The sequence below is a fragment of the Hevea brasiliensis genome, chromosome 4 (assembly GCF_030052815.1).
Source record: "Hevea brasiliensis isolate MT/VB/25A 57/8 chromosome 4, ASM3005281v1, whole genome shotgun sequence".
Lineage (NCBI taxonomy): Eukaryota > Viridiplantae > Streptophyta > Magnoliopsida > Malpighiales > Euphorbiaceae > Hevea > Hevea brasiliensis.
In genome coordinates, this window is record NC_079496.1 from 96497809 (window position 1) to 96525631 (window position 27823).

Consider the following 27823-nt stretch of genomic DNA (forward strand, 5'->3'; position numbering starts at 1 on the left):
CAATAAATGGGCTTCATCCCCTTTTGAGTTAGTTCATTCTGATGTTTGGGGTCCTTGTTCTGTTACTTCTGAAACTGAATTTCATTATTTTGTTACTTTTATTGATGATTACTCTCGTGTTACCTGATTATATTTAATGAAGAATCGTTCTGAGTTGTTTTCTATCTTTTGTGCCTTTTATAATGAAATCAAAACTTAATTTAATATTTCTATGCACATATTAAGAAGTGACAATACCAAAGAATACTTTTCAGCACAATTTCAGTCTTATATAACACAAAATGGCATTCTTCATCAATCTTCTTGTGTGGATACCCCATCCCAAAATGGCGTGATCGAAAGAAAAAATCGACATCTTCTTGAGGTAACTCGTGCTCTTCTTTTTCATATGAAAGTTCCTAAACACTTTTGGACGGATGTAGTTTCTACAACATGTTTTTTGATCAATCGTATGCCGTCTTCTGTCCTTAATGGGGATATTCCTTATACTGCTTTGTTTCCTACAAAATCTTTGTTCCCTGTTGAACCCCGTATTTTTTGTTGTACCTGTTTTGTGCATAACGTTCGTCCACAGGTTACTAAATTGGATCCAAAGTCTCTCAAATATTTTTTCCTTAGGTACCCCCGGCTGCAAAAAGAGTACCGTTGTTTCTCTCCTACTCTTAATCGTTATCTTGTTTCTGCAGATGTCACATTTTTTGAATCCACTCCATTTTTTCCTCAATCATCTGTGTATGAGAGTCAGGGAGAGGAGGATGATCTCTTAGTATATACTGTCCAACCAATGTCTAGTCCTCTCCCACAGCCTGTTCCTTCTGTCTCTAGACCTACTCGACCTCCCGTTGTTCATATTTATTCCAGAAGATTGGAGATTCCTGACTCAGATCCTCCACCAGCTACTTCATTGGGAGATCCTGTACCTCATACTGATCATGATTCTGATCTAAACTTACCCATTGCTCTTCATAAAGGTAATCGTTCATGTACTTACCCTATCTCTTCTTTTGTTTCTTCTAATCAATTGTCTTCTTGTTCTCGGTGTTTTGTTACTTCTTTAGACTCTGTTCCTATCCCTAATACTATTGGTGAGCACTGTCTCATCCTAGTTGGTGTGCTGCTATAAAAGAGGAAATTAAGGCTTTAGATGCTAATGGTACATGAGAACTGTTGCCTTTGCCCATTGGTAAGAAAGCTATTGGTTGCAAATGGGTATTTATAGTAAAGGTAAATCTTGATGGTTCTGTGGCTAGGTTAAAAGCACGCCTTGTAGCAAAAGGATATGCTCAGACATATGAGATTGATTACTCTGACACTTTTTCTCCTGTAGCTAAACTTACTTCTATTCGCTTGTTTATCTCTTTAGCACCTACATATGATTGGCCCCTGTACCAATTGGATATCAAGAATGCTTTCCTTCATGGTGATCTTCAGGAGGAGGTGTATATGGAGCAACCACCTGGGTTTGTTGCTCAGGGAGAGTTGGGTAAAGTTTGTAGGCTTCGGAAGTCTCTTTACGGCTTGAAACAAAGTCCTAGGGCCTGGTTTGAGAGATTCAGTGAAGCAGCACAGGAATTTAGTATGCAAAAGTGTAAATGTGATCACTCAGTATTTTATAGGCAATCTGAGGCTGGTCTAATTCTCCTGGTAGTCTATGTCGATGACATTGTCATCACTAGGAGTGACTCTGCAGGTATTTCATCTGTTAAAACCTTCCTCCAAACCTAGTTTCAGACCAAAGACTTGGGATTGTTAAAATATTTCTTGGGTATTGAAGTTATGAGAAGTAAAAAGAAGGGTATTTTCTTGTCTCAAAGAAAATATGTCCTCGATTTATTAACAGAGACAGGAAAATTAGGTGCTAAGCCTTGTAGTACACCAATGACTCCACATTTACAATTATTACCAGGGAATAGTAAATTGTTTGAAGATCCAGAGAGATACAGGAGATTGGTAAAAAAATTGAACTACCTTACAGTCACTCATCCTGACATTGCTTATGCCGTTAGTGTGGTAAGTCAGTTTATGTCTTCCCCAACTGTTGCTCATTGGGAAACCTTGGGACAAATCTTGTGTTATCTAAAGGGCGCTCCAAAAAGAGGTTTATTATATGGTAATCATGGGCATTTGAATGTTGAATGTTTTTCAGATGCTGACTGGGCTAGATCTAAGGTTGACAGAAGGTCAACTACTGCATATTGCGTTTTTGTTGGAGGAAAATTGGTCTTGGAGAAGCAAGAAGCAGAGTGTAGTTTCTCGATCTAGTGCTGAATCCGAATACAGAGCCATGGCACAATAAGTATGTGAGGTAATGTGGATACTTCAATTACTAGATGAGACAGGTTTTAAGACCTCCCTGCCTGCGAAATTGTAGTATGATAATCAAGTGTTAGGTAGAAACCCTAACAACAGTTATTTCAGAGTTGAAATTAAAAGAACAGAAAATCAGAAGATAGAGAGAGAGAGAAGAGAATTGTAAGGAAGAAGATAATATTTCATTGAGAGTTTGAATGAATCTTTACAATATCTCACAGCCCTATTTATTGCCACTTTCCCTCCAAAAACAACTGCCTAACTTTTGCTACAATTTCTCCAACAACCTCTAACAGAAAGCTAAAACAGTTTCAACTACCATCACAACTAATTAATCATTTCACTTATTCTTATACTTCCTTCTTCTGTACGTGACAATACCCCCATCTCGAGAACATTCTTGTCCCCAAGAATGTATGAAAGTGGGAAATTGGGCTTGGATGAATGACTGATCCTCCCAAGTAGCATCTTCTAATGGAAGATTAAACCATTTGACCAGTCCTTGAATTACAGCCTGACCATTCCTTGTAATGGTTCTAGTTTGCAAGATTTTCTCAGGGGCCACTATTATTTCATTCTCCAACATTTCGGGTAACTGTAATTGTGGCACAACATTGTCTCCAAGTTTTCTCTTGAGAAGCGAGACATGAAAGACAGGGTGAATAGCAGCACTAGGAGGAAGCTGTAACTTGTATGCTACGTTGCCAACCTTCTGCAGAATTTGAAATGGTCCATAATACCTAGCAGCTAGCTTTAAATTCCTTCTTAAGGCAACAGATGTTTGTCTATAAGGTTGAAGCTTTAGATATACCATATCCCCTACCTCAAATTCTTTCTCAACTCTACCCTTATCAGCTTGCTGTTTCATCCTGTTCCTAGCTTGCTCCAAATTACTCTTGAGAACATCATTCAACTGCTGCCTCTCCTGAAAAAATTGGTCAACAGCCTGAACTGGTGATGCAAAAGAAGGAATAGCAGGTAATGATGGAGGGTAATAGCCATATAAGGCTTCAAATGGAGTCATTTTTATAGCAGAATGGTATGAGGAATTGTACCACCACTCTGCAAGTGACAACCACTGAAACCAGGCTTTGGGATGCTGATGAGTCATGCATCTCAAATAGGTTTCCAAACACTGATTCAAACGCTCTGTTTGGCCATCACTTTGAGGGTGGTAAGCACTACTATAAGAAAGAGTAGTGCCCAGCTGCTTGAAAAATTCTTTCCAAAACACACTTGTAAATACTTTATCTCGATCTGAAACAATTGTGACAGGGGCACCATGAAGCTTATAAATGTGTTCTATAAAGACCCTTGCTACAGAAGATGCAGTAAAGGGATGAGCCAATCCAATGAAATGGCCATATTTTGTATACCTATCAACCACCACTAGGACAGTATCCTTACCTCCAGACTTAGGAAGCTGCTCAATAAAATCCATAGTGATGTGCTGCCATGCTTGAGAAGGTATTGGTAAAGTTGTAATAACCGAGGGTAGCGGAAGTCATTCCCTTACATTTAGCACATTACGCACATTGTTGCACCCATTGCAAGACTTGAGTATACATGCCAGGCCAATAAAATTTTCTCAGCAGCCTACTATAAGAATTGTGAATGCCGGAGTGCCCTCCCATAGCACTGTCATGATACAATGCTATTAATTGCTTCCTCAAATTACCATGACAACCCACATACAATCTATTGTTGTAATACAACAGCCCTTGCTTCAAATGAAACTTCAAATGAGCCTTGCTATCCAAAGAAAGTTGAGTAATTAAATCCGCAGCCTTAGAATCATTAACATAGCTATTAAGGACATTAGCCATCCAAGTAGGAATGATTTCAGAATGAGCAACAGATAATTGAGTCACAGCAGAATGTGGCCTTCTAGATAAAGCATCAGCCACTCTATTCTCTATCCCTCTTTTATACAAAATTTTATAATCTAAACCCAAGAGTTTAGAAATACCTTTCTGTTGTAGGTTAGTGTGAAGTCTTTGCTCTAAAAGGTGCTTGATACTTTCATGATCAGTTTTAATGAAGAAGGGACCTTGCTCAAGGTAATGCCTCCATTTAGTGATAGCAAAAGTGATTGCCAGCAACTCTTTGTCGTATACAGAAAGGCTTTGATTCCTAACCCCAAAAGCCTTAGAAATATAGGCAATAGGGTGTCCATTTTGCTGTAATACAGCTCCCATACCATAGCTGCTAGCATCAGTTTCAATGATAAATGGCTGAGTAAAATTTGGTAATGCCAGAACAGGAGCAGAAGACATAGCTACTTTTAACGAGTCAAATGCTTGTCTAGTAACTTCAGTCCATTGGAAGTTGTCCCTCTTTAATAAATCTGTAAGAGGCTTACTAATCACCCCATAATTTCTAACAAACTTCCTGTAATACCCTGTCAATCCCAAGAAACTCCTCAATTCCTTGACAGAAGTTGGATAAGGCCAAGCTACCATAGCCTCAATTTTGTCTGGATCTGTAGATACTCCTTTTTCTGAAATAATATGCCCTAAATAATCAACAGAATTCTGACCAAAAGAGCACTTAGACATTTTAGCAAAAAGCTGCTGCTCTTCCAACACCTTAAAAACAGATTCTAAATGCTGTAAATGGGATTCTAAATCAGGGCTGTAAATGAGTATGTCATCAAAAAAAACCAGAACAAACTTCCTTAAAAATGGTTGGAAAATTTGGTTCATGAGGGCTTGAAAGGTGGCAGGGGCATTGGTCAACCCAAAAGGCATGACTGTGAATTCAAAATGTCCATGGTGGGTTTTAAATGCAGTCTTGGGAATATCAGGAGGATCCATTCGAATTTGGTGATATCCAGCCCTTAAATCCATCTTAGAAAACATTTTTGCTCCATGTAATTCATCCAATAGATCATCTATGATAGGAATAGGAAATTTATTCTTAATGGTGTGGTCATTCAACTTTCTGTAATCAACGCAAAATCTCCAAGTGCCATCCTTCTTCTTAACCAATAAAACAGGGGAAGAAAATGGACTAGTGCTAGGCTGAATAACTTTGGAATTCAACATTTCAGTCACCAACTTTTCAATCTCATTTTTCTGATAATGGGGATACCTATAAGGTCTCACATTTATAGGTTTAGTATCAGGTTGTAATGGAATATTGTGGTTATGACTTCTAAAAGGGGGTAAGGAAGTAGGTTCAGCAAAAACTTGAGGGTATTTATGAATAACTTTCTGAATATCAGGGTGAATATTACCTCTGTTAGCTGCAAACAGAGTAGTAGCAGCAACAAAATGAATTCCAACAGCCTGCTCTATCAAATTAACACAGAATAATGGAGACTGGAAATCATTTCCCTTCCTATGCAACAACTGCTGCAAGGAATTACATTCTTGAAGGCTACCAGGTTCCATCCCCTCTTTAATCCCTTGCAAAGTAACTAAAGTATCCCCCTTTTGAAATGAGATTTGCAATCCCTTGAAATCAAATAAAATTGGACTCACACTTCTCATCCAATTATCTACCCCAATATAACATCAAATCCACCCAACTCCAAAAGTCTCATAGGAAAAGAGAAACATTGGTTCTGAGTGTGCCATTGAAATGAAGGACACATTGTAGAACTTAGTAATTTCCTTCCATCAGCTACAATAACCATTGACACAGGTGCTTGCACCACTGGAAGTTTTAAATCTTTGGCCACTTTTGCATCCAAGAAACTGTTAGTGCTCCCACTATCCACCAATATAACTAATTGTCTATCCTTATGTCTCCCCACCACCTTAATTGTGTCTACACCTTGACTGCCTTCCATAGCATGAACTGATAGAGTCATTTCTGGTTGTCCTTCCCCAATTTCCTCACCTTCTACCATTTCTTGATACTCTTCCTCCAATTTTTCCACTCCTTGTTCCTCCAACTGAATGGCCATAGCAGTCTTAGATTTACACTGGTGACCAGGGAAGAACTTTTCCCCACATACATGTGAGGTTTGGGTTTGTCTACTTGCTGCTGGAGTTGGAAGCAAACCTGGTTTAAACAAGGGTTGAGGTAGTGAATTACTACTGGTAGCAAAAGAGGACTTAGCAATGGTTGTAGAAGGTTTTTGGCTGTTGTTGTTATCATTTGGAGGTTTTGGTGGATAAGAAAGTGGTTGAGAAATTTTATAGGATTGGTTTGAAGAAGAAGATACAAAATTAGGCTTATAAGCACTATTATACCCAGATCTTGGTAGAGAAAAGGCTTTACTATTACATAGCATCCACTGCTCTTGTAGTCTAGCTGCTTCAAAAGCATGAGCTAGAGTTGTAGGCCTAACCATTCTCACCATTGGCCTAATTTCATCCCTCAATCCTCCAATGAATCCAGACAAAAAATAAGCTTCCCCTAAATCAGGCATAAACCTCTCCATTCTTACCCTAAGATCCTCAAACCTATCTTGATATTCCCCAACACTACCCTCTTGCCTTAGTCTCATAAACTCCTCAACTACATCCTCAAAACCTTGTTCTCCAAATCTATTGCATACTGCTATCTCAAATTCTTCCCAAGATCCACTAATTTTAGACTTATTCCAATTTTGAAACCAAGAGTCAGCTCTTCCTACCATATACAAGCTTGCTATTCCCACCATCTTATCTTTAGGAACCCTAAAAACTTCAAAGTACTTGAAACACTTCCTAACCCAAGCCCTTGGCTCACTCCCATCAAAAGTTACTAATTCAATCTTAGGCAAAATCTTTTCTGACCTCACTGATTCACTAAAAAAATCAGAACTACCCTGATCTCTAGAATGAAGATTTAGAGTTTCCTTTGGAGTTGTTAAAGAATTCTTACCTATCACTCCATTAGAATTCCTTTCATCAGAGTTGATGATTTCCTTCCCTTTTTCCCCAAAAAACCCTAGCATTAGGGTTTCCAATCTTCCCATAGCAGTCTCAATTGCAATTTTATTCTCTGTAGCATCTTTCTTGATTCCTTCTTGTAACTTCTTGAAGTCCTGCTTCAGAATTTCCATTTCCTTCCTGGTCTCCCGAGATTCCCCTTGCAACAGATCCAACCTTTCTTCCATTTGTGCCATCTTAACAGCATCTTGACCCACCACTGCTGATTTAGTCATGATTTGCGACACCAAGGAACCAGATTGCAGATGAATCTACCCAGTTTTCAGGCTCTAATACCAAATGTTAGGTAGAAACCCTAACAACAGTTATTTCAGAGTTGAAATTAAAAGAACAGAAAATCAGAAGATAGAGAGAGAGAGAGAGAGAGAGAGAGAGAAGAGAATTGTAAGGAAGAAGATAATATTTCATTGAGAGTTTGAATGAATCTTTACAATATCTCACAGCCCTATTTATTGCCACTTTCCCTCCAAAAACAACTACCTAACTTTTGATACAATTTCTCCAACAACCTCTAACAGAAAGCTAAAACAGTTTCAACTACCATCACAACTAATTAATCATTTCACTTATTCTTATACTTCCTTCTTCTGTACGTGACATCAAGCTGCTTTCCATATTGCTTCTAATCTGGTGTTTCATGAGCGGACCAAACATATCATGGCTAACAATGTGAGATAAGCCACAGAGACACAGAGATTACCCCTCTCTCTCTCTCAGTAAGCCAAGGGATGCATATTAAATAACACTCTCTCTCTCTCTCTCTCTCTCTGAGAGTAAGCCAAGGAATGCATATTACGTAACAAAAAGTGATAATATTTTTAATCATGGCTAACAATGTGAGATAAGTCTCTCTCACTCTCTCTCTCTCTCTCTCTCTCTCTCTCAAACACACACAACAGATATGGGAAGAAAGGGCAATCAAGATAAAACTCAAGCCTGATTGATCAATAGAAATGTAAATAATAATCAATCGAAAAACTGAAAATAAAGGATAACTTAGTAGGAATTATGGGCACTAGACTATGAGAATCAATTTTATATCAAATAGCATTCAAACAACTCCAAGATATATGTGTTGACCACCAACAGCCCCCTCCCAGAGAGAGGAAGCTTAAATCATTTTCATTAGCTGATAATGATAGTATCTCCATCAGATAATGAATTCCAGAAGATGAAAGAATTTCAGAAAACACACCTGAGGTGTTCCTACACTAGTTGCTGCCATGGCCTCTGCACATATTGTACTCGCACCGAGTTGATGTAGGACACGCAAACAACTAAGGCGCACGTGTTCCTGTGGAGTTTGTGCAGGTGGCGTAGATCCATCATCAGATTCATATGTTTTGTCCGCATGGTTGCCATTTTTCACCTCCTCTGATGACATTGCTTCTCGCCTTCCCTCATAGGCTACAGCAGCTACTAGTTTGGGCACATATCCCAGATACCCAACATGATCTGCAAGTGCAGGGTGCACCCGCAATAATGAAACCAAAGCAGCAGAAAGAAGTAAAGGAAGCTCAGGATCAATAGCTTGTGAGTCATAATGTGTGACAGCAATGGATGACAAATATTGATCCAGTAGCCCTTCCAAGAATCTCTTTGGATTTCTGAGAGGAAATTTAGGATCCTTAAGGAACAGCCTGACATAGATTCCACCAACCTACACAACCATGAAGATTTGAGTTCCCTATATGATAGCATATTAAGACATTATAGTGTGGAAGAAGCATGTAATAATTCTACCTGTGGCTCATCCCGCATTTCCTGTTGCCCAGAAGCCTGCTCAGGAACATCCCAATCAACAACACGACCTTTCATCTGTTCACGGTACAAGTCTGATGCCATAGTAGCAATTTTAGCAGACAAAGATGCTGCCATGGCAGGAGTCCACACAAGCTCTGGTGTCTCTGTTGTCTTTTCAAGCGCAGATACAACAGCCTCACCAGGGCCATCCCTAATAACTGATACCAGGCCATCGGGAAGAAACCTTGCCAGTGTAATAGCAACTCTGGGTCCATGCATTGGCTGCCCCACAAGCTTCCCCAGTAATGAGGCAGCTGCCGCTCTCTGCTGCAAGGGAATATCTTCTGCACATTATCAATCATATAACTGATGAGATTCTCTCTTGAAATAATCAAACAGAAAGGATAAAGAAAAAATCATTACTTCGCAAAGGCAAGAGAAGCTCCAGTATGTACACCACTCCCCCATGCTTGGCAGCCGCCCAAGCAACTTCTGGAGTGCTTGCCAGAGCATAAAGAACATGAAGAGCCCCTTCGCGGCAACTTGGAGTTGAATGAGGCATTTGTAATAAAAGGAGAAGACCAGATCCATCTGCAACCATAGCCTCCAAGCAAGGAGCATATGTGGTCAAGAGAGAAAGAACACCAAGGCAAAGTTGAGGAATGTTGCTTTCTGATGCAACTGGCACTGAGAAACATTCAAAGAGAGGTAGCAGTTTCTCTTTGGAAGAAAATATGGATGCCAAATTTGGATTACTTGTCAATAAGTTCTGTCAATTCAAAAGATGTCAGATACATAGGATCATAACAATTCAATAAGCAGAAGGGACTAATGTACCTTAAGTGCAGTCAATCCCAGTTTAAGGTTTCTGACCAGTTTCACCTCTTCTTTATCTATTGATTTTCCATCTGAGACTGCTGATGAATCATCGGGTGCATGTTCATTAATAGATACATCAGTAATATTATTTTGGATCTCTAATGTCTCAAGTGATGAGCTGCAGGAACTAAGTTTACTTTGAGCATCAGAAACTATAGCAAATTGATTGCGAACTAGAAATGATATAAAATCAATTAGAGCAACACTAAATGCTTCTGGTTCACTAATCTCAAACTCAGGCTGATCATTATACACCCTCAAGTAAACATTGCCAACAAAAAGTTCTTTGGATAGTGCTTCATATGAAAAGACTTGAGAATCTTTCAAGTCAAATGAACCATCAGGCCCCACATTTGCACGTTGCTTATCAACAAACTTCAGTAGTTCTGCTCGAGTTGAAGAATTCCAGATAATCTACAGCCACAAGCATTTAATAAATCAAAATAATGTTTATGAAAAATTGAATCAAAAAGTTCATTCTTGCAGCTATAACAAAATTGCGTAGGCAATGCAATTGATTTAATTTGCAAGACTAATTGATTATGTAAAAGAAGAATATCTAACATGCAATAGATTCATATATTCATATTCTGCACAATCAAAAGAGTCCTTTTCTTCACTAGTAACGATCAGTAAGTCCTGAATGATTTATGACTATTTACAGATATTTGAAGCATGCAACAGAAGGAAGAAGATATCTGACCCTCAGTATGCAAAAGTTCCTTCTTGTTCCCCCCCTTTGCAGACCAGTTCTTATCTACAAATTTCATCTTTGATTCTCAAAAACTATCAGATGGGTGCCTTGTTTTTGTTTTGTTTTCCCCAACACAAACTAAGTATCAGCTCATCCATGGCCCTTGCCTAAACCTCCAAAGTACTTGTACCACAGAAGTCCAAAGCATGACGATATATAACTATCACATATATTAAAAACCACAATTATCTCAAAAAGCAATGACACTTCGATCAAATAATCTGTCCTAGAAGCACACCAATGAACAGAGTATAAAATTTCGTAAGCATGAGCACTTATATCGCTAAAACATTGACAGCACTTACCTCTGGAGACTCCAAGTTTGTGTTTAATTTGGATAGCAAGTCTTTTGGTAATTGGTCTTTCAACATACTCGCAAGTTTAGGAGTTAGCAAAGCTCTAAGAGCATCAGCAGCTGCTGCATTATAAGGTGTTGAACTTCCATCAATGCACAAACCACTAAGTCTAGACAAGGCCTGAGATGCTCGAACCGCGTGCATATTTTTGGCAATTTGAACACTAGAACCAACACCATGTGACTCCGTCTTATCAGATTCTTCAGCAGTCGAGTCATACTGAAGCAACAATGGCAAAAGGTACCTAAAAGAAACAGAATTTAGATGTAATAACAAAAAAAGTAGTTAATAAAAGAATTAAAATGAGCGGTATAACATTTCACCCTAAACCACATTTTTAATGTGCATCATAAACTAGAATCAAAGTTACACCATCATGATGATAATATAATTCCTAATGAAACTGTACTATTTATCTATGCCTTGATATTTCACAAAACAATAGGAACTTCTAGTCCAATATGCAGACATACTCAACTCAACTCAACTAAGCCTTTATCCCAAATATTTAGGGTAGGCTATATGGATTCACTTTCTCCACTCTAAACGATTTTGGGTTAAATCCTCAGAAATGTGTAATGCTTCTAGGTCATGTTGTGCTACTCTCCTCCAAGTCAATTTAGGTCATCCCTTTTTTTCTTTCTATCCTCTAACCTAATGTGCTCTACTTATCTAACTGGAGCCTCCGTATGTCTACGCTTCACATGACCAAACTATCTCAATCTCCCTTCTCTCAACTTATTCTCAATTGACACCACTCCTACCTTTTTTCTAATACTCTCATTACGGACTTTATCGAATCTAATATGGCCACTCATCCACCTTAACATTCTCATCTCTGCAACTCTTATCTTAGACGCATACGACTCCTTCAGTGCTCAACACTCACTACCATATAACATGACTAGTCGTATAGTTGTACGGTAAAATTTTCCTTTCAACTTATTGGGAATCATGCGATCACATAAAACTCCCGTGGCACGTCTCCACTTTAATCATCCGGCTTTAATCCTATGACTAACATCCTCCTCACATCCCCCATCTACTTAAAGGACTGAGCCGAGATATTTAAAGTGATTACTTTAGGACAGTACCGCTCCATCCAAACTAACTCATTCCTTATGACCAATTTGGTATTCACTAAACTTGCAATGCATGTATTCTGTCTTTGTTCCACTTAACTTAAAGCCCTTTGACTCTAGAGTACTTCTCAAAAACTCTAGTTTTCTATTACCTCCTTCTCGCGTCTCATCTATCAGAACAATATTATCCGCAAACATCATGCACCAAGGAATACTCTCTTATATATGTTTCGTCAATTCATCTAAAACTAATGTAAAAAGGTAAGGGCTTATAGCTGATCCTTGGTGTAATCCAACTGAGATTGGAAAATCTCTTGTGTCCCCTCCTAATGTGCGCACAATAGTAGTTGTTCCTTCATACATATCTTTCAACACTTGTATGTACCAAATAGATACCCTCTTTTGTTCTAACATTTTCCATAAGACATCTCTTGAAACACTATCATAAGCCTTCTCCAAATCAATAAAAATCATGTGTAGATCTTTATTCACATCTCTATATTTCTCCATCAAACTTCTAATGAGAAAGATCGCTTCTATAGTTGAACGACTAGACATGAAGCCAAATTGATTGAGAAATATAGAAGTATCATGACGTAGTCGATGCTCCACAACTCTCTCCCACAACTCTCTCCCACAACTTCATAGTATAGTTCATGAGTTTAATTCCTCTATAGTTTGAGCAACTCTATATGTCTCCCTTATTTTTAAAACTAAGTACTAAAATACTCCTCCTCCATTCATCAGACATTTTCTTTGAGTTTAGAATCTTATTAAATAATTTAGTTAACCATGTCACTCCCATATCTCCCAAACACTTTCACACTTTAATTGGTATTCCATCAGGTCCACAGGCTTTACCCACTTTCATTCTCGTAAGTGCTTCCTCTACTTCTAAATATCTAATCATTCTAGTATAATTCACATTCTTTTCTATTGTTCTATAGTCTATATTCATGCTATTACCATTTTGACTATTATTAAAGAGATCATTAAAATAATTTCTCCATCTTTCTTTAATGTCCTCATCTTTCACCAACATTTTTCCTTCTTTATCCTTAATGCACCTAACTTGTTGAGATCTTAACATTTCCTCTCTCCTCCTTGCTAATCTATAAATATCTTTCTCCCCTTCTTTAGTTTCAAGTTTCTCATATGATTTTTCAAATGCCTGCGCTCTTGCTTTGACTAACTGTCTTTTTTGCCTCTTTCTTTGCTATCTTGTACTGTTCATATGCCTCATTATTATCACATTTAGGTAGTTTCTTATACCATTCCCTTTTTCTTTTTCACTGCTTTTGTACTTCCTCATTCCACCACCATCTCTCTTTTGAGGATGATCCATGTCCTTTAGACTCTCCAAGTATTTTCTAGCTACTTCTCTAATCTTTGATGCCATCTGTATCCACATATCATTGGCTTCCATATCCAGCTTCCATGCTTCGGACTCGAGAAACTCATTTTTGAACTTCACTTGCTTTACTCCTTTGAACTCCTACCACTTTGTTCGAGCTACACTATTTCTTCTGACCTTATTTGAATTATTCATAAACTTGACATCCAATACCACTAACCGATGTTGACTTGTTAAAGCCTCTCCTGGAATGACCTTGCAATCCTTGCATAGAGCTCTATTTGTCTTCCTGGCTAAGAGGAAGTCGATTTGGCTTCTATGTTGCCCACTTTTGAAAGTCATTAAATGTGACTCTCTTTTTATAAAGTAGGTATTTGCTAGTATTAGGTCGTATGCTATAGCAAAATCCAGGATACTTTTTCCCTCCTCATTTCGACTACCAAAACCAAAACCTCCATGAACATTATCATAACCTTGCCTATCACTTCCTACATGTCCATTCAAATCTCTATGGAAAGGAATTTAGAACCTCCGGAAAGAAAGCTACTTTGCAATGCAGTTATGAGCTCAAAAGTAACATGTGATCAGAATGCCAATAAACTCCAAATGAAAATGGATAGGGAGGGACAGAAACAGGAGTAATCATAAGTGAATAAAGCTGAGAATTATACGTGTCACAACCAAAAATTTTGCATTATAAAGCATGCAGAAGTCAGATTGAACAAGTGTCCAGCAAAATGAATACCAATTAATGTTGCATTGGAAATTATGCAAGAGTCCAACTAAAATATAATTATCACATGCAAATTAAAGGCACTGAGAGAATGCTTATCCTGTTGTTGAAATTTAGAATGACAAAAAATAAAGAAGAAAATAATAAGAAGAAGGATTTACGTGGTTCGGCTATCGAGAGCCTACGTCCATGGGCACAAAACCTCAAAGGGTTACATTTCATTTATTCGTGTCATAACACGATACATTAGGGTCCAAATTTATAATGGAAGATACAAGATATGTATGGCATCCCATATATCACCCCTTAATACAAGGATTAATTAAGTCAATAATTTTGCTAATTGTTATGGAATGTCAACTTTGCATATTTATTTGTATCCCTAACTTATAGCATAGCAGATATGTATTAGCTTAATTATATGATTACTTTCCTTCTTAGTTAGGATCACAATTGTATAAATATGATTCTTCTTTGAGAAATATGATAAAATATTTTCATAACATGGTATCAGAGTCATTGTGTAGAAAATTCCTTTTTTTTTTCCTCTTTTCTATTTTGGCTACTGGAGAATTGGGTCACCACCAAGGTTGACCATCTTGTCTCACCTCCCACCCCAAACGCCAGCTGGGTCACTGACGACCAACTTCCTGGAGGCACGGTCACCAATGGAGCCATGCGTGAGCCGCATGTGCCGACGGAAGGATTAACGCAGTTTCATACGCCGGCAAATCAAAGTGCGTGCACCGCCCATTCGCCATCCATTTCTTTTCTGAGCACTTCCGACGGCCTCTTCTTGGATAGTGATAAGTTACCCGGTGTGTAGCTCCTTGATTCTTGTGCCTTTTGTCGTTCGGAGGTTTAAAATGGTACTGTTTCTACTTTTTTTGACAACCCCAGCGTGTTGTCTTATTTCTGAGTCTCTCATATTTGTTTTGATATTGCTTTCTGTGATTTTGTGTGCATCTTGGTAGTTTTGAAGAAATTTTGAGTAATTTGCTCTTTGACAAATTGGTTGTGTTAAGTTTCTTAGAATGGTAGATACTTAGAATGTAGTTGCTGATGTGATTCCTATGATGACCCAAATCATGGAGCACAAACTTAGCGGTTCCAATTATTTAGAGTGGAGCAAGACCGTTCGTATTTATTTGCGAAGTATTGATAAGGATGATCACCTTACCAAAGATCCTCCTAATGATGATACAAAGCAGACTTAGATGAGGGAAGATGCTCAGTTGTTCCTACATATTCGAAATTCCATTAGCAATGAGGTAATTAATTTAATTAATCACTGTGAGTTTGTTAAAGACATGATGGATTATTTAGAATTTTTGTACTCTGGCAAAAAATATATTTCTCGTACTTATGAAGTGTGCAAGGCATTTTATAGAGTAGAAAAGCAAGATATGTCTTTTACGGCTTATTTTATTAATTTTAAGCGAGTTTATGAGGAACTCAATATATTGACGCCATTTAATCCTAATGTGAAAGTCTAGCAGACTCAAAGGGGGCAAATGGCTGTGATAAGTTTTCTTGCAGGTCTTCCTTCAGTGTTTGAGACTGTCAAATCTCAAATTCTTTCTGGTTCTAATATTTCTTCTCTACATGACACTTTCACTAGAATACTTCATATAGAATCTTCCCAACCTCCCCAGTCTGTTAATAGTGCTTTGGTTGGTTGCAATGATAGTGGGAGGCAGGGCAACAGAGGAGGAAACAAAGGAGGGTTCAATGGCAATAGGGGTGATCAGTGAAGTAGGGAAGTTGCCCATAACCGTGACTCATGGGGCATTGTGTGCTATTATTGCCATGAGCCAGGGCATACAAAAAGAACATGCCCATAGCTTCAGAATAAGAATAAGCGGATTCAAATGGCGAATATGGTAGCCGAAGAGTCTACAATAGCTCCTCCTTGTGAAAAAAAAATATTTTAGTTTCAGCTGAAGAATATGCACAATTCTCTCAGTATAAGGCATCACTAAAGCCCACTAATTCACCAGCCGTTGCTATTGCTGAGTCAGGTAATTTCACTACATGGCTTGTGTCATCTTCTTCAAAGTAGGTCATTGATTTTGGAGCTACAGACCACATGACAGGTAACTCTAATCTTTTGTCTCAATTTCAACCTCATTGCTCGTCTTCTTCTGTCACTTTAACTGATGGGTCCAAATCTTGTGTCATGGATACTGGTGTAGCCAATACATCACCCTCAATCTCTGAGCTATCAGTTTTATGCTTACCTAAATTGCTTTTAATTTACTCTCTGTTAGTCAACTTACTCGAACCCTCAATTGTTGTCTCTCATTTTTTCTCGATCATTGTCTCTTTCAGAATCTTACGACGAAGCAGATTATTTGTAAAAGGTACGAGTCTGGGAGCCTATACATCATTGACAAGCAGGTGTTGAGATCTCTTATGTGCACCAGTGCCTTAAGTTCCCTCAAAGTTCATTGTCGGTTAGGCCATCCTTCCCTATTTGTCATGAAGAAGCTATGTCCACAGTTTCAGTCTTTGTCAATTTTAAATTGTGAGTCATATCAGTTTGCCAAACACCATCGTTTACCTACAGTATCTCAAGTTAATAAACGGGCTTCGTTTCCTTTTGAGTTAGTTCATTCTGATATATAGGGTCCATGTTTTTTCATTTCTAAAACTGGTAGTTCATTCTAATGTATGGGGTCCATGTTTTGTCATTTCTAAAACTGGGTTCAAATATTTTGTTATCTTTGTTGATGACTACTCTAGTGTTAATTGATTATTTTTAATGAAAAATCATTCAAAGTTATTTTCTATCTTTTGTGCCTTCTGTGTAGAAATCAAAACACATTTTAATGCATTTGTTCGTACCTTGAGAAGTGATAATGCAAAAGAATACCTTTCCAACAGTTTTCAGAATTACATGTCACAAAATGGTATTCTCCATCAGACCTCTTGTATTGATACTCTTTCTCAAAATGGAATTGCCGAAAGAAAGAATCATCACCTTCTAAAGGTAGCTACAGCACTTTTTTTTCAAATGAAGGTACCTAAACATTTTTAGACTGATGCAGTCTCCACGGCTTATTTTCTGATTAATCATATGCCATCATCTGTCCTTCACAGTGATATTCCTTATAATGTATTATTTCCCTCTAAGTCTCTATTTCCCATTAAAACTCGTATCTTTGGGTGCATTTTTTTTGTTCGTAATATTCGTCCGCAAGTTACCAAATTGGATCCTAAGTCTCTCAAGTGTCTCTTTCTTGGGTACTCTCGTCTTCAAAAGGAGTATCAATGTTTTTCTCCTATTCTCAGTAAATATCTTATGTCTGCTGATGTTACATTTTTTGAGTCTATCTCATTTTTTCCTCAATCATCTATGCATGAGAGTCAAGGGGAGGAAGATGATCTCTTAATATATACTACGTCTAGTCCTCTCCCATCATCTGATCCTTCAGCCTCGGTACCAGTTCGGTCTAAACCACCAGTTCATCATGTTTATTCCAGGACCTTTCCCAAGAGATGGAAGAGATCCAAGACTCAGAATTAAACTCTCTATCGGCTTCTTTGTTGGGAGATCCAGTTCCTACTTCTGGTCTTGATTCCGACCTTGATTTATCGATTGCTCTTCATAAAGGTAAATGCACATGTACTTATCCTATTTCATCTTTTGTTTCTCATAATCAGTTGTTTTCTTGTTCTCGGTATTTTGTTACTTCTTTAAACTCTATCCATATTTCCAAAACTGTTAATGAGGCATTATCCCATCCCGGCCATTGTGATGCTATGAGAGAGAAGATGGAGGCTCTAGAGGCTAATGGTACATAGGACTTGGTATCTCTGCCCACTGGTAAGAAGGTTGTATGTTATAAATGGGTGTTCACAATGAAAGTGAATCCCAATGGATCTGTGGCTCGATTAAAAGCTCATCTTGTGGCAAAAGTATATGCTCAGACCTATGGATTCGATTACTCTGATACTTTTTTATCTGTAGCTAAACCTACTTCTGTTCGCTTGTTCATTTCTTTAGCAACTATATATGATTGGCCCTTGTACCAGTTGGATAACAAGAATGATTTTCTTCATGGTAATCTTCAAGAAAATGTGTATATGAAGCAACCACATGGGTTTGTTACTCAGGGGGAGTCGGGCAAAGCTTGCAAGCTTCGCAAATCTCTTTATGGTTTAAAACAAAATCCCATAACTTGGTTTGGAAGATTTAGTGAGGTGGTACAGCAATTTGGTATGCAAAGTCATTCTGTATTTTTTAGGCATTCTGAAAGTGGTCTAATCTTGCTTGTGGTATATGTTGATGACATTGTCATTATTAGAAGTGACTCTGCTGGCATTTCATCACTTAAGTCATTTCTTCAAACTCAATTTCAAACAAAAGATTTGGGTTTATTGAAATATTTTTTGGGCATTAAAGTTTCAAGATATAAGAAAGGCATCTTCTTGTCTCAAAGGAAGCATATCCTTGATTTATTAGCAGAGACTGAAAAATTAGGTACTAAACCATGTAGTGCACCAATGACTCTCAATGTTCAGCTTACAGCAGGAGATGGTGAGCTATTTGATGATCCTGAGAGGTATAGGAGATGGGTTGGAAAGTTGAATTATTAGACAATGACTCATCGAGATATTGCTTACTCTGTTAGTGTTGTGAGTCAGTTTATGTCTTCGCCTACTAGTACTCTTTGGGAAGCTTTAGAATAGATATTGTGCTATTTGAAAGGTGCTCCGAGTCATGGTCTTTTGTATAGCAATAATGGTCATTTAAATGTTGAGTGTTTTTCAGATGCAGATTGGGCAAGATCAAAGATTGACAAGAGATCAACAATAGGGTAATGTGTTTTTGTTGGAGGAAACTTGGTGTCGTGGAGAAGTAAGAAGCAAAGTGTGATTTCTTGTTCAAGTACTGAATCAAAATATCGGGTTATGGCACAGTCAGTATATGAGGTTATGTGGGTGCTGCAGTTACTGGATGAGGTTGGTCTTAAGGTTCCATTACTTGCAAAATTATGGTGTGAAAATCAAGCAGCTCTCCATATTGCTTATAATCCTATCTATCATGAGCGAACTAAGCATATCGAGATTGACCATCACTTTATTCAAAAGAAGATTCAACAAAAGGTTGTCTCAATAGGGCATGTCAAAACAGAAGAGCAATTGAGAGATATTTTTACAAAAGCTCTAAATGGAGCTCGAGTTGACTACATTTTAGTAAGTTGGGCATAATTAACATCTATACTCCAACTTGAGGGAGAATGTTATGAAATGTCAACTTTGTATATTTATCTGTATCCCTAACTTATAGCAGAGCAGATATGTATTAGATTAATTATAGGATTGCTTTCCTTCTTAGTTAGGATCACAATTGTATAAATATGTTGTAATCCTTCTTGAAGAAATATGAGAAAATATTTTCACAACACTACTTAATCACATAATTTTCTCACAATCATATCTCATAAATTAAGGGAAAATCTCATCAATACCAATACTCCCTCGCAATGAGATTGATCCATCATCAAGCTTCCATTTTTTTATCTTATTTTTTTTTAAGTTGGATACCATGTAGAAGAAGAGAAATTTGGGAGAAAATAGCTTTGATATTCAAACCCTAGGCAAAAATGGAAGAGAATATAGGAGAAAAATAGCTTTGGGACTCAAACCCTAGGCTCTAATACAATATTGAAATTTAGAATGATAGAAAAGAAAGGAGAAAATAATAACAAGGATTTACATGGTTCGACTACGAAGAGCATACATCCATGGACACAAAACCTCAAAAGGTTGCATTTCGTTCGCTTGTGTCATACCACAATACATAAGAGTCCATATTTATAATGGAAGATACAAGATATATATATATATATATATATATATATATATATATATATATATATATATATATAAATCACTCCTTGATACAAGCATTAATTAAGCCAATGATTTTGCTAATTAATCACATAATTTTCTCATAACCATATCTCATGAATTAAAAAAAACAAATCTCATGAATTCCAACAACTATCTAATTCATGAAAGTGATCATAGAGCTATTTCAAAGTAAGCATACAGTAATAACAACAAAAATACAAAGTATAAGTTCAAAAAACATATAGACAAAGTAAAGTAGATAAAAGGAAAAGAGAAAGACGAAGCAGATTACTTACCAAAGCACACCTGCCTTTAATAAGGCATCCTGCAATCCAGAAGACACAGAAACGTGGGCAATAGTCTGGAGGGCAGTATCAACAGCTTCAGGCACAAGCTCAAGCTCAGTACAGTGCAAAATGTCGTCAGTTAGTCCAGATAATTCAAGCATCTCAGCCCTAGCACTCTCAAACTGACTCAAAACAGAAAAGGTTCGCATCACATTTGTAACTATAAGGGCAGATGGGTCACTTGCATAAGTAGTTGGCTGAACTACACACATGCAACGAGAAAGAAGAGTTGCAAGAAGTTGTATCCCTCCATCCCTTACAAGCTCCTCACCATTTAAGGAAGAAGATGCACACCTAAATATCAGCAATAGAAAGATATAGAGCCTGTCAAATCTTGTCAAGTTCATTAGAAGGAAAAATGAAAGAAGAAAATTAGCAGGAAGAGAATGTATGTCAGCCAAGTAAGCTCTGATGCTGCAATAAGCAAAGGTGCTCTGTCAGAAGAAAGAAAATTGTTGCCATCATTGTCAACAGTAACTGCATTAAGCAACATGGGATAGCCAGCATATTTAAAAGGCTCCAGCTCATCCCCGTATCTTCGGTATAAGATGCACTGTCCTTTCAATAAAAGCAGTAACCTCCAAGGCTGAGGACCTTGCAAACCTTGCATGGTAGCCTACAAACAACAAAACAAGTAGGCATTAATTAGCACACCAGAACAGTAATGCATAATTTAACAACTAATCAGTGTTACTAGAAAACACTCAACCCCCTTATTTGCAATCTGGACAACCTGATCCGGATTATTGATCATTAACTATTTGAAATATTAAAATTAGTGCTTGTGTGTTGATTATTAACTATCTTGACTGTTACTAGCAGAGAACACTCAACCCCAAGCTATTTGCAATCTGGATCACTTGATCCAGAATTCCGGATTAGTGATCATTAACAATCTGAACTGCCAAAGCCAAAAATAGTGTTTTTATGTTGATCATTAACTATCTGGACTGTCAGAATTAGAATCCCGACAAATAATCAACCATGAACAGAGAATCAAACAATCTCAATAACACCAGTTTTCTATTTTCATTTTTCATTATCTAAGTAAACTCCAGTTGTCATTTTCTATGAAAAACAAGGAAAAAATGGAAAATGTGTTCACCTTTAAAAACTTATTTTATTTTTAAAATTATTCATTTATTTTATAATAATATGACTATTTTTATCGTTGTAAACAAATATTTTCAAATAATTATTCAATTTTAATCATAAAAAAAATTAGTGCAATTTTTATCATAAGAAAGTCATTGTTTTACATTTGGAAAACAATTGGAAACAAAACTTTGTTATGAAGGAAAACAGTGAAAAACAACTTAAAGTTGTTTTCCAAATCTTAGCTACATTTTGGAAAACTGTTTTTCCAGTTTTCTATTTGTAAAATTGGTTCTTGTGAACACGAATCTTTGTCTTTCAGTTTTCTTAGAAAATTTTTCCAGAAAACTACTCCAGTTTTCCACAAGTGAACAAGCCCCATACATTCTAATTTTTGTTCCTCATAGCAGAGAACTCCATGCCCAGATACCCTGGGTAAAATATGAAACATGTATGTCATGTCCTGATTTCTAAACATTCCACAGCAATGAAGATATCCTTCCAAGATAAAATATTTTGATACAATACAGCACTTTTCAACATGAATTTCACAAAGCAACATTAGATATCTCAGTCACATGATAGCACACACACTAAGAAAGATTCTCTTGATAGCACACATACGCCCGCCTGCATTCACCCATACACATGTATTTACATTTTTATCTTATACATCCTCCTTCGTTTGTTCGTGTATATTAGTGTTTGAACTACCTTAACACTTATAAAAAGGTATGATGGAAGAGGAAAATATGAAATGAACTCAATATCATGATTCATGAATGAGTAAAAATACCAAATACAGATCTATCAGGAAATCAAACCTTCAGTCACTAAAGCTTGAAGATGAAGTGATTACTCCATCCACAGAACCTTCACACGGTACATGGTGCCAAAAGTGACAGTAATGATCATGAATGCCTATGGAGAGACAATTTTATGCATCATTTTAAATTTCTATTTCTGAGCAACTTGATTTCAAATACCTGAAGGCGTTCATAGGCTTTCTGCACAGCAAGAAACTTCTCCCTTCCCTCAGGGTTCTTGTCAGGATGGTATTTCATTGCAAGTTTCCTAAATTGTCGCTTGAGCTTTTCTTCATCAATGTTCCCAATCTGCTTTGATATGCTAGTCATATCCTCAGAAGTCTCAAGAGAATACTTTTTTGTATCTTCAATCGAGACATCTTCTGGCGATATTTCTAATATTCTGCAAGCTTCTTCTTCAGAAAGGTCCATAGGTCTCCGCGTTAACTCTTCACGCCACATTACCAATAATGACTGCAGAAACTCAACATGTTCAACAATTGGCCAATTTGGAAAGCGAATCTCATCGCACAAGTTTTGAAGATAATATCGGTGACACCACATTTCATCTCTAAGCTCTGGGTATGTCACTGGTGGCATGGGGGCATACTCATATAAAGAATGACAGTGCTGTGACAATTTCTGAGGAAAATCACCCAGATGCTGCAAAACCTGGTGGGAAGAATGGGAGCACATGATGTCAGAAATACAGTATAAATGCCAGTTCACATCCTTTTCATAAACAAAAGACCCAAAAGCAAAGGAAAATATACTGCATATGCCTCATTCGAAGCTGCGTACCTGACGAATCAGATTTTCTGCTCGCATTTTGTGTGTCCATATAATCTCCGGGGTATCAGAATCTGAAACCATTGCAGCAGCAAATGCAGCTGGACCACTACGCTCCAGTACATACAGCAAAGATTCAGGAAGAAGCCCACCCAACACACTGCGCTTTGCAAGGGGCAATGATGAGGAAATAGCAGCTTCTTCACCACCATGGAATGCTTGATGGACATGAGTCACAGCAAACAGTTGTGCAATGGAAAGGAGATTGGATCCAGGGTATGCTAAGGCAAAATAGAAGGCTCCTGTGCTGTAAAGGCTTATCATAGCATTGGGATTTCTGGTAACAACAGCCTTCAGCAATGCTGCAGCAGCCTCAACTATGCCTGGTTCCCCAGCAAGCATCGCCTATGAAAAAAATCAGATAATAAATGAGGCAGTAACTTTTTTAATTAATGGTTAAAATTGAAATGAAATCAGCTTCTTAAAAAGAAAATGACATTATTCATTATAGAAACTAGTATTCATTCAATCATATCTTAAGAAAACAAAAAGGCTGCAGCAAACGACAAACAAAAGCATCATGAAAGCATGAAAATATACACACATGCAATACAGATGAATGTTTGAATAGATGACAAGGCTGCAACTAGGACTGAATTATCATTTAGGGGCAAATTCTCAGGACATTACCTGAGCAATATGTGGAAGGCAACGAGGACTTGAAAGGATACGCTTTACCCTTGGTGTTGGGCTAACTATCTCTCCAGAATCATCTAAGTCTGAATGTGCAGCTACCATGCTATGTAATATGGACAATGCTGCATCCCCTACCTACACACAGTATCAACCAATTAACAGATATCATGAAAATAACAAAAGAACAAACAAAAACAATAGACATAATTTAACAGAACATGACAACAGAAACACATGAACCAAGTAGATTTTGTTGCTAGTGCACAAATATATACTCTAAAACCAATATTCTACAAACTCTCAACAACAATATTCAAAAAAATAAGACAAGGGAATCAGCTATTTGAGGGTGTCAACTTATGTTTAAATTTTTTCAAATCACAGTTGAACAAAAAATACCAAACTGCTTACAGTTGCACGTACAATTGAGAATCAAATAAAGATGTTACTACTCTGGCTAGAGATACCAGCACATAAACCAGCAAGCACAATGAATATCAGCATCAACACCATGCCCAAATGATACCTACCTGAGATGATGTGAGGACTGGAACACGAACAGATAACGTCCAACGAAGTTCGCGAATATCACGCAATTTCTTCCACTCCACCATTCCAGACGCCCAGCACTTTGTTGACCAGTCAATTTCTTTCTTTGACCAAAACCTTCTGATAGCATCCTTCTCAACTGGTCCAACTTGTGTGCCATCCTTGTTTATAAACATCCATTCTTTAAGCTCCATGAAAGCAGTAGCAGCTAATAAATTAGATTGCAAAGGGATAGCAGTTCTTTCTGAAGCTTCATGAACCACTGTCAGCAAATCAACAGCCAACACACACCCTCCAACCAAAACACAAGCCTCCACATTCGACAAAACCTTCATTAAAACCTGCAAATAAAGCCTCCACAAATTAAAATAGATGGAAGTTCTAAGGGTAACGCAAACGAACAAAAGATCATGGATCACCTGAAAAAAGGTGAACATGCAAAATAACAATAGTCTAATATACCTTCAAAAGTAGGAGAAGACGGTGTCTTAAAGCTCTATCATCCGTCCTATCTAAAAGTACTGTAATATGTGCAGTACCCTCAAAGGGACCTATTGTAATGTAATGTTGTTCATAGACAATGGCCATTGCTCTTGCACAAAGCTCCCTTACTGAAGAGCCTCCCCCTCCCCCAAAGCCATCTAATCTTCCCATATCACACCAATCATCAGATGCACCCAGTTCATCAGGAACAGCACCATCTACTGTAAGCCCTGTGTCTGCATCACATAAAAACCGATGATAGAGTGCTCTAAAGAAAGCTAATGGATCACGCAGAGGAAAATCCTGTGCCCGGCCACTGCTACCACTATCAAGCAGCAAACGCAGATAATATTGACCTACACATACTTCTTTGGACAAGCTATGATAATTCACAGAGAACTCAGAATAGTTCCAAGATATCTGTGGCACACTATCCTGCCCATTTATCATCTCTACTGAAGGACCTGGGACAATATCTTCAGTGCGCTCCTTCTCAACATCTAGTTTATGAACCTCAGCCTGCAAAGCCTCCCTCAGTTCTTGTCTTGTGCGCTCATTCCAGATTAGATCTGCACGATTGTGATCAAGGCTAAACGCTCGCCAAAATTCATGCCAATTACAGAGTAGCCGACCAGAACCCACAGTTGTGTTCTCCACAACAACCTGTGCAGGAGCTGGAAGGCCCGTGTTCTGGAAACCAGCCACATGAGAATCAGAGTCAACTGAATTAGAAACATTTGGTTCTGTTATCCCATGTATATTGGTTGAAGTTGAAGGTTTATCAGCTGAAGCAGGCGAATGCTCATTTTGCAAAACGCCTAAAGAGGGAGTATCACTAGTCAAATTTTCAACTGTTTGAAGAGTCGAAGGTTGTCCAGAAATTGAATCCACAGCAGATTTTTGATAGTTGTCTGATCCTTTAAGACCACCTGCATTTGCCTGCCTCACTGGATCATCAACATCATAATTAACAGGATCTTGCAATGTCATTCCTCTTCCAGCATGACCTCTCCGCTGCTGAAGTAAACGTCTCTGTCTCCTACTACTCAATGATCCTTCTTGATTTACCTCATCAAGTTGAACTCCATCAGAACGAGTGTGCAAATACGCAACAAGCCCAGAAGGCAGAACTCTAGACAATAGATCTAAAGCCGGTTGATAGGAATCAGCCCAAAGAGCGACAAGTTGTCGACTAACTTCACGACGATCACCAGCAGGTAGGTAAAAAGCGTGTAATAAATGCCTCAGCAAAGCACCGTAATGCAAAGCAGCATCACGCATGGACTCTGCTGCAATTGCATCTTCTTCTGCAAATGTACGCATGATCACAGCAACTGTTTCCCTCACACTTTCAGCAGGATGTGCAAACAATGCAAATAAGCGACGCCGCAAACCAGCTACTTGTCGTAACAATTCAACAAAAACTGTGTATTGTGTAGTTTCACCATGTGGTTCACATATCATAGCCTCAAGAACTTCAACAACAGCCATTGACAATAGAGGTGATACAGACATGGGTTTCAATCGGTTGGCAAGTATAATGAAATAACCATTATAAGCAAACAAGACAGACTTTGTGTGCATTATTGTGGCATGCCTCTCTCCTTTAGAATCTGTTAATAAACTAGGATCCATTGGACCACCACCAATAAGAGCCGCAACAAGTCCTGCAGCTTCAGCTGCTACACCCTCGGAACCATTTCTGAGTAAACCCATAATTCTTCCAACAGCAGCAGGAAAAGACATCACATGTGAAGCTGCACTTCTAGAAGCCAATAATCTACGTAAACATGCAATGAAACCCATCACTGTTGCAGCTGCTTTAGGAGAAGGAGGTGGCAAGGGAGGAGAATCTAGAGGAAGATTTGGTGTAGCTGGAAGCATTGTAATCAAGGCCATCAAAGTTACCTCAGGCACTTCAATATTAGAAGGAACTCCACTATATGAAATACAAGCATTGAACTCCCTTATTCTACGCCACAGTTTAGCTCTCGAACCAGGAATGGAACCACCTTCAGCAACAGCATCTTTGGCAGCTGCAGCTAAGTGTTTCAAATGCATGGAAGCACTTTCGATGTCAACAATAGGGCGTTGGGGTCCTACTAATAAATGAACTCTCCCACAAGGCGGATCAATATGATGACCAGGCATAGTCAACCTAGGCAGGATAGGTACTGGGCTCTGACCCTGAAAGAGTAGACCCCAATAGTCAACAACAAATTAAACTGCCCTAACAAATATTTGTGACAAATGTTAAACTGATTGCCTAAGTCCCTAATGGCCCTTAAACTTTAACCAAATAGTCAAATAGGCCCCTAACCTTCAATTACAGTCAATCAAGCCCTTCAAATTTTAATTGGAGTAGGTTAGACCATTTATATTTCAATTTTATTTCAATTAAGTCTAATTTCAGTCACATGCTCATGGAAAAAAACAGACTTCCAATTTAACCATTTACATAAAATTAAAAATACAAAATAAAAATCAACACAAAAACAAAATTGGGTTTATTTCTGCCCTTCTTCATCATCATCAGCATCAATTCATAATTAATCTGTTCAAAGAAGCTATGGTTTTCAAAGGAATAAAGAAAAATGGAAAATTCCAACTTGACTTTGCCCCCAAAATCTGGTATAACATCCAAATCACAAGCCACCCAGAATCACAATCCACTAATCCATACCAATTTGCAAAATACAATAAAATCAAGTCAAATTTCTATCTTTAATCACAAATCAAAAACAAATTTACACACATAAGCAAAGGTAAAATCTAAAAGAAAATTGGGCGAAAAAATAGCTAAAACCCAAAAGAAAATCTAGAATTTAGCTAAATCTTAAATCTCCAAAGTAAAGACCAAAGAACAAATGTACATCCCCAAAAGTAAAAATTTCATCTTTGAGCTCCACCAATCATCACACAGAGAAGAGCACTAGCGAAGACAAAGGACGGAAGGCGGGTTGCGTGCATGATAGTAACGGAGCAGTGGCGGGTTGCAAGAGCAAAAAAGTGGAGAGGGGGTTGTTACGTTGCAATCAAGACAGGAAGGGAGGTGTTGGGTTCTCCTCTTCTTGATCAAGAGGGGGGGAAGGTTTTGGG

The 27823-nt window shown here is 37.9% G+C and overlaps 1 protein-coding gene across 1 annotated transcript in view; it reads right to left on the reverse strand.

Moving 5' to 3' along the window:
• LOC110654475 (dnaJ homolog subfamily C GRV2-like) overlaps positions 1–26944 on the reverse strand; it is a gene marked incomplete at its 5' end in the record, with an annotated part of 47851 nt that extends 20907 nt beyond the window's left edge. Inside the window, 12 exons of the mRNA XM_058146323.1 lie at positions 8392–8856; positions 8940–9283; positions 9363–9708; positions 9777–10232; positions 10878–11172; positions 20256–20600; positions 20699–20922; positions 22388–22879; positions 23009–23401; positions 23687–23823; positions 24219–24582; positions 24704–26944. Coding sequence (XP_058002306.1) covers positions 8392–8856; positions 8940–9283; positions 9363–9708; positions 9777–10232; positions 10878–11172; positions 20256–20600; positions 20699–20922; positions 22388–22879; positions 23009–23401; positions 23687–23823; positions 24219–24582; positions 24704–26944 — 6102 coding nt within the window. The remainder of the gene's footprint in view (positions 1–8391; positions 8857–8939; positions 9284–9362; positions 9709–9776; positions 10233–10877; positions 11173–20255; positions 20601–20698; positions 20923–22387; positions 22880–23008; positions 23402–23686; positions 23824–24218; positions 24583–24703) is intronic.
• Between the last annotated feature and the right edge of the window lie 879 nt (positions 26945–27823).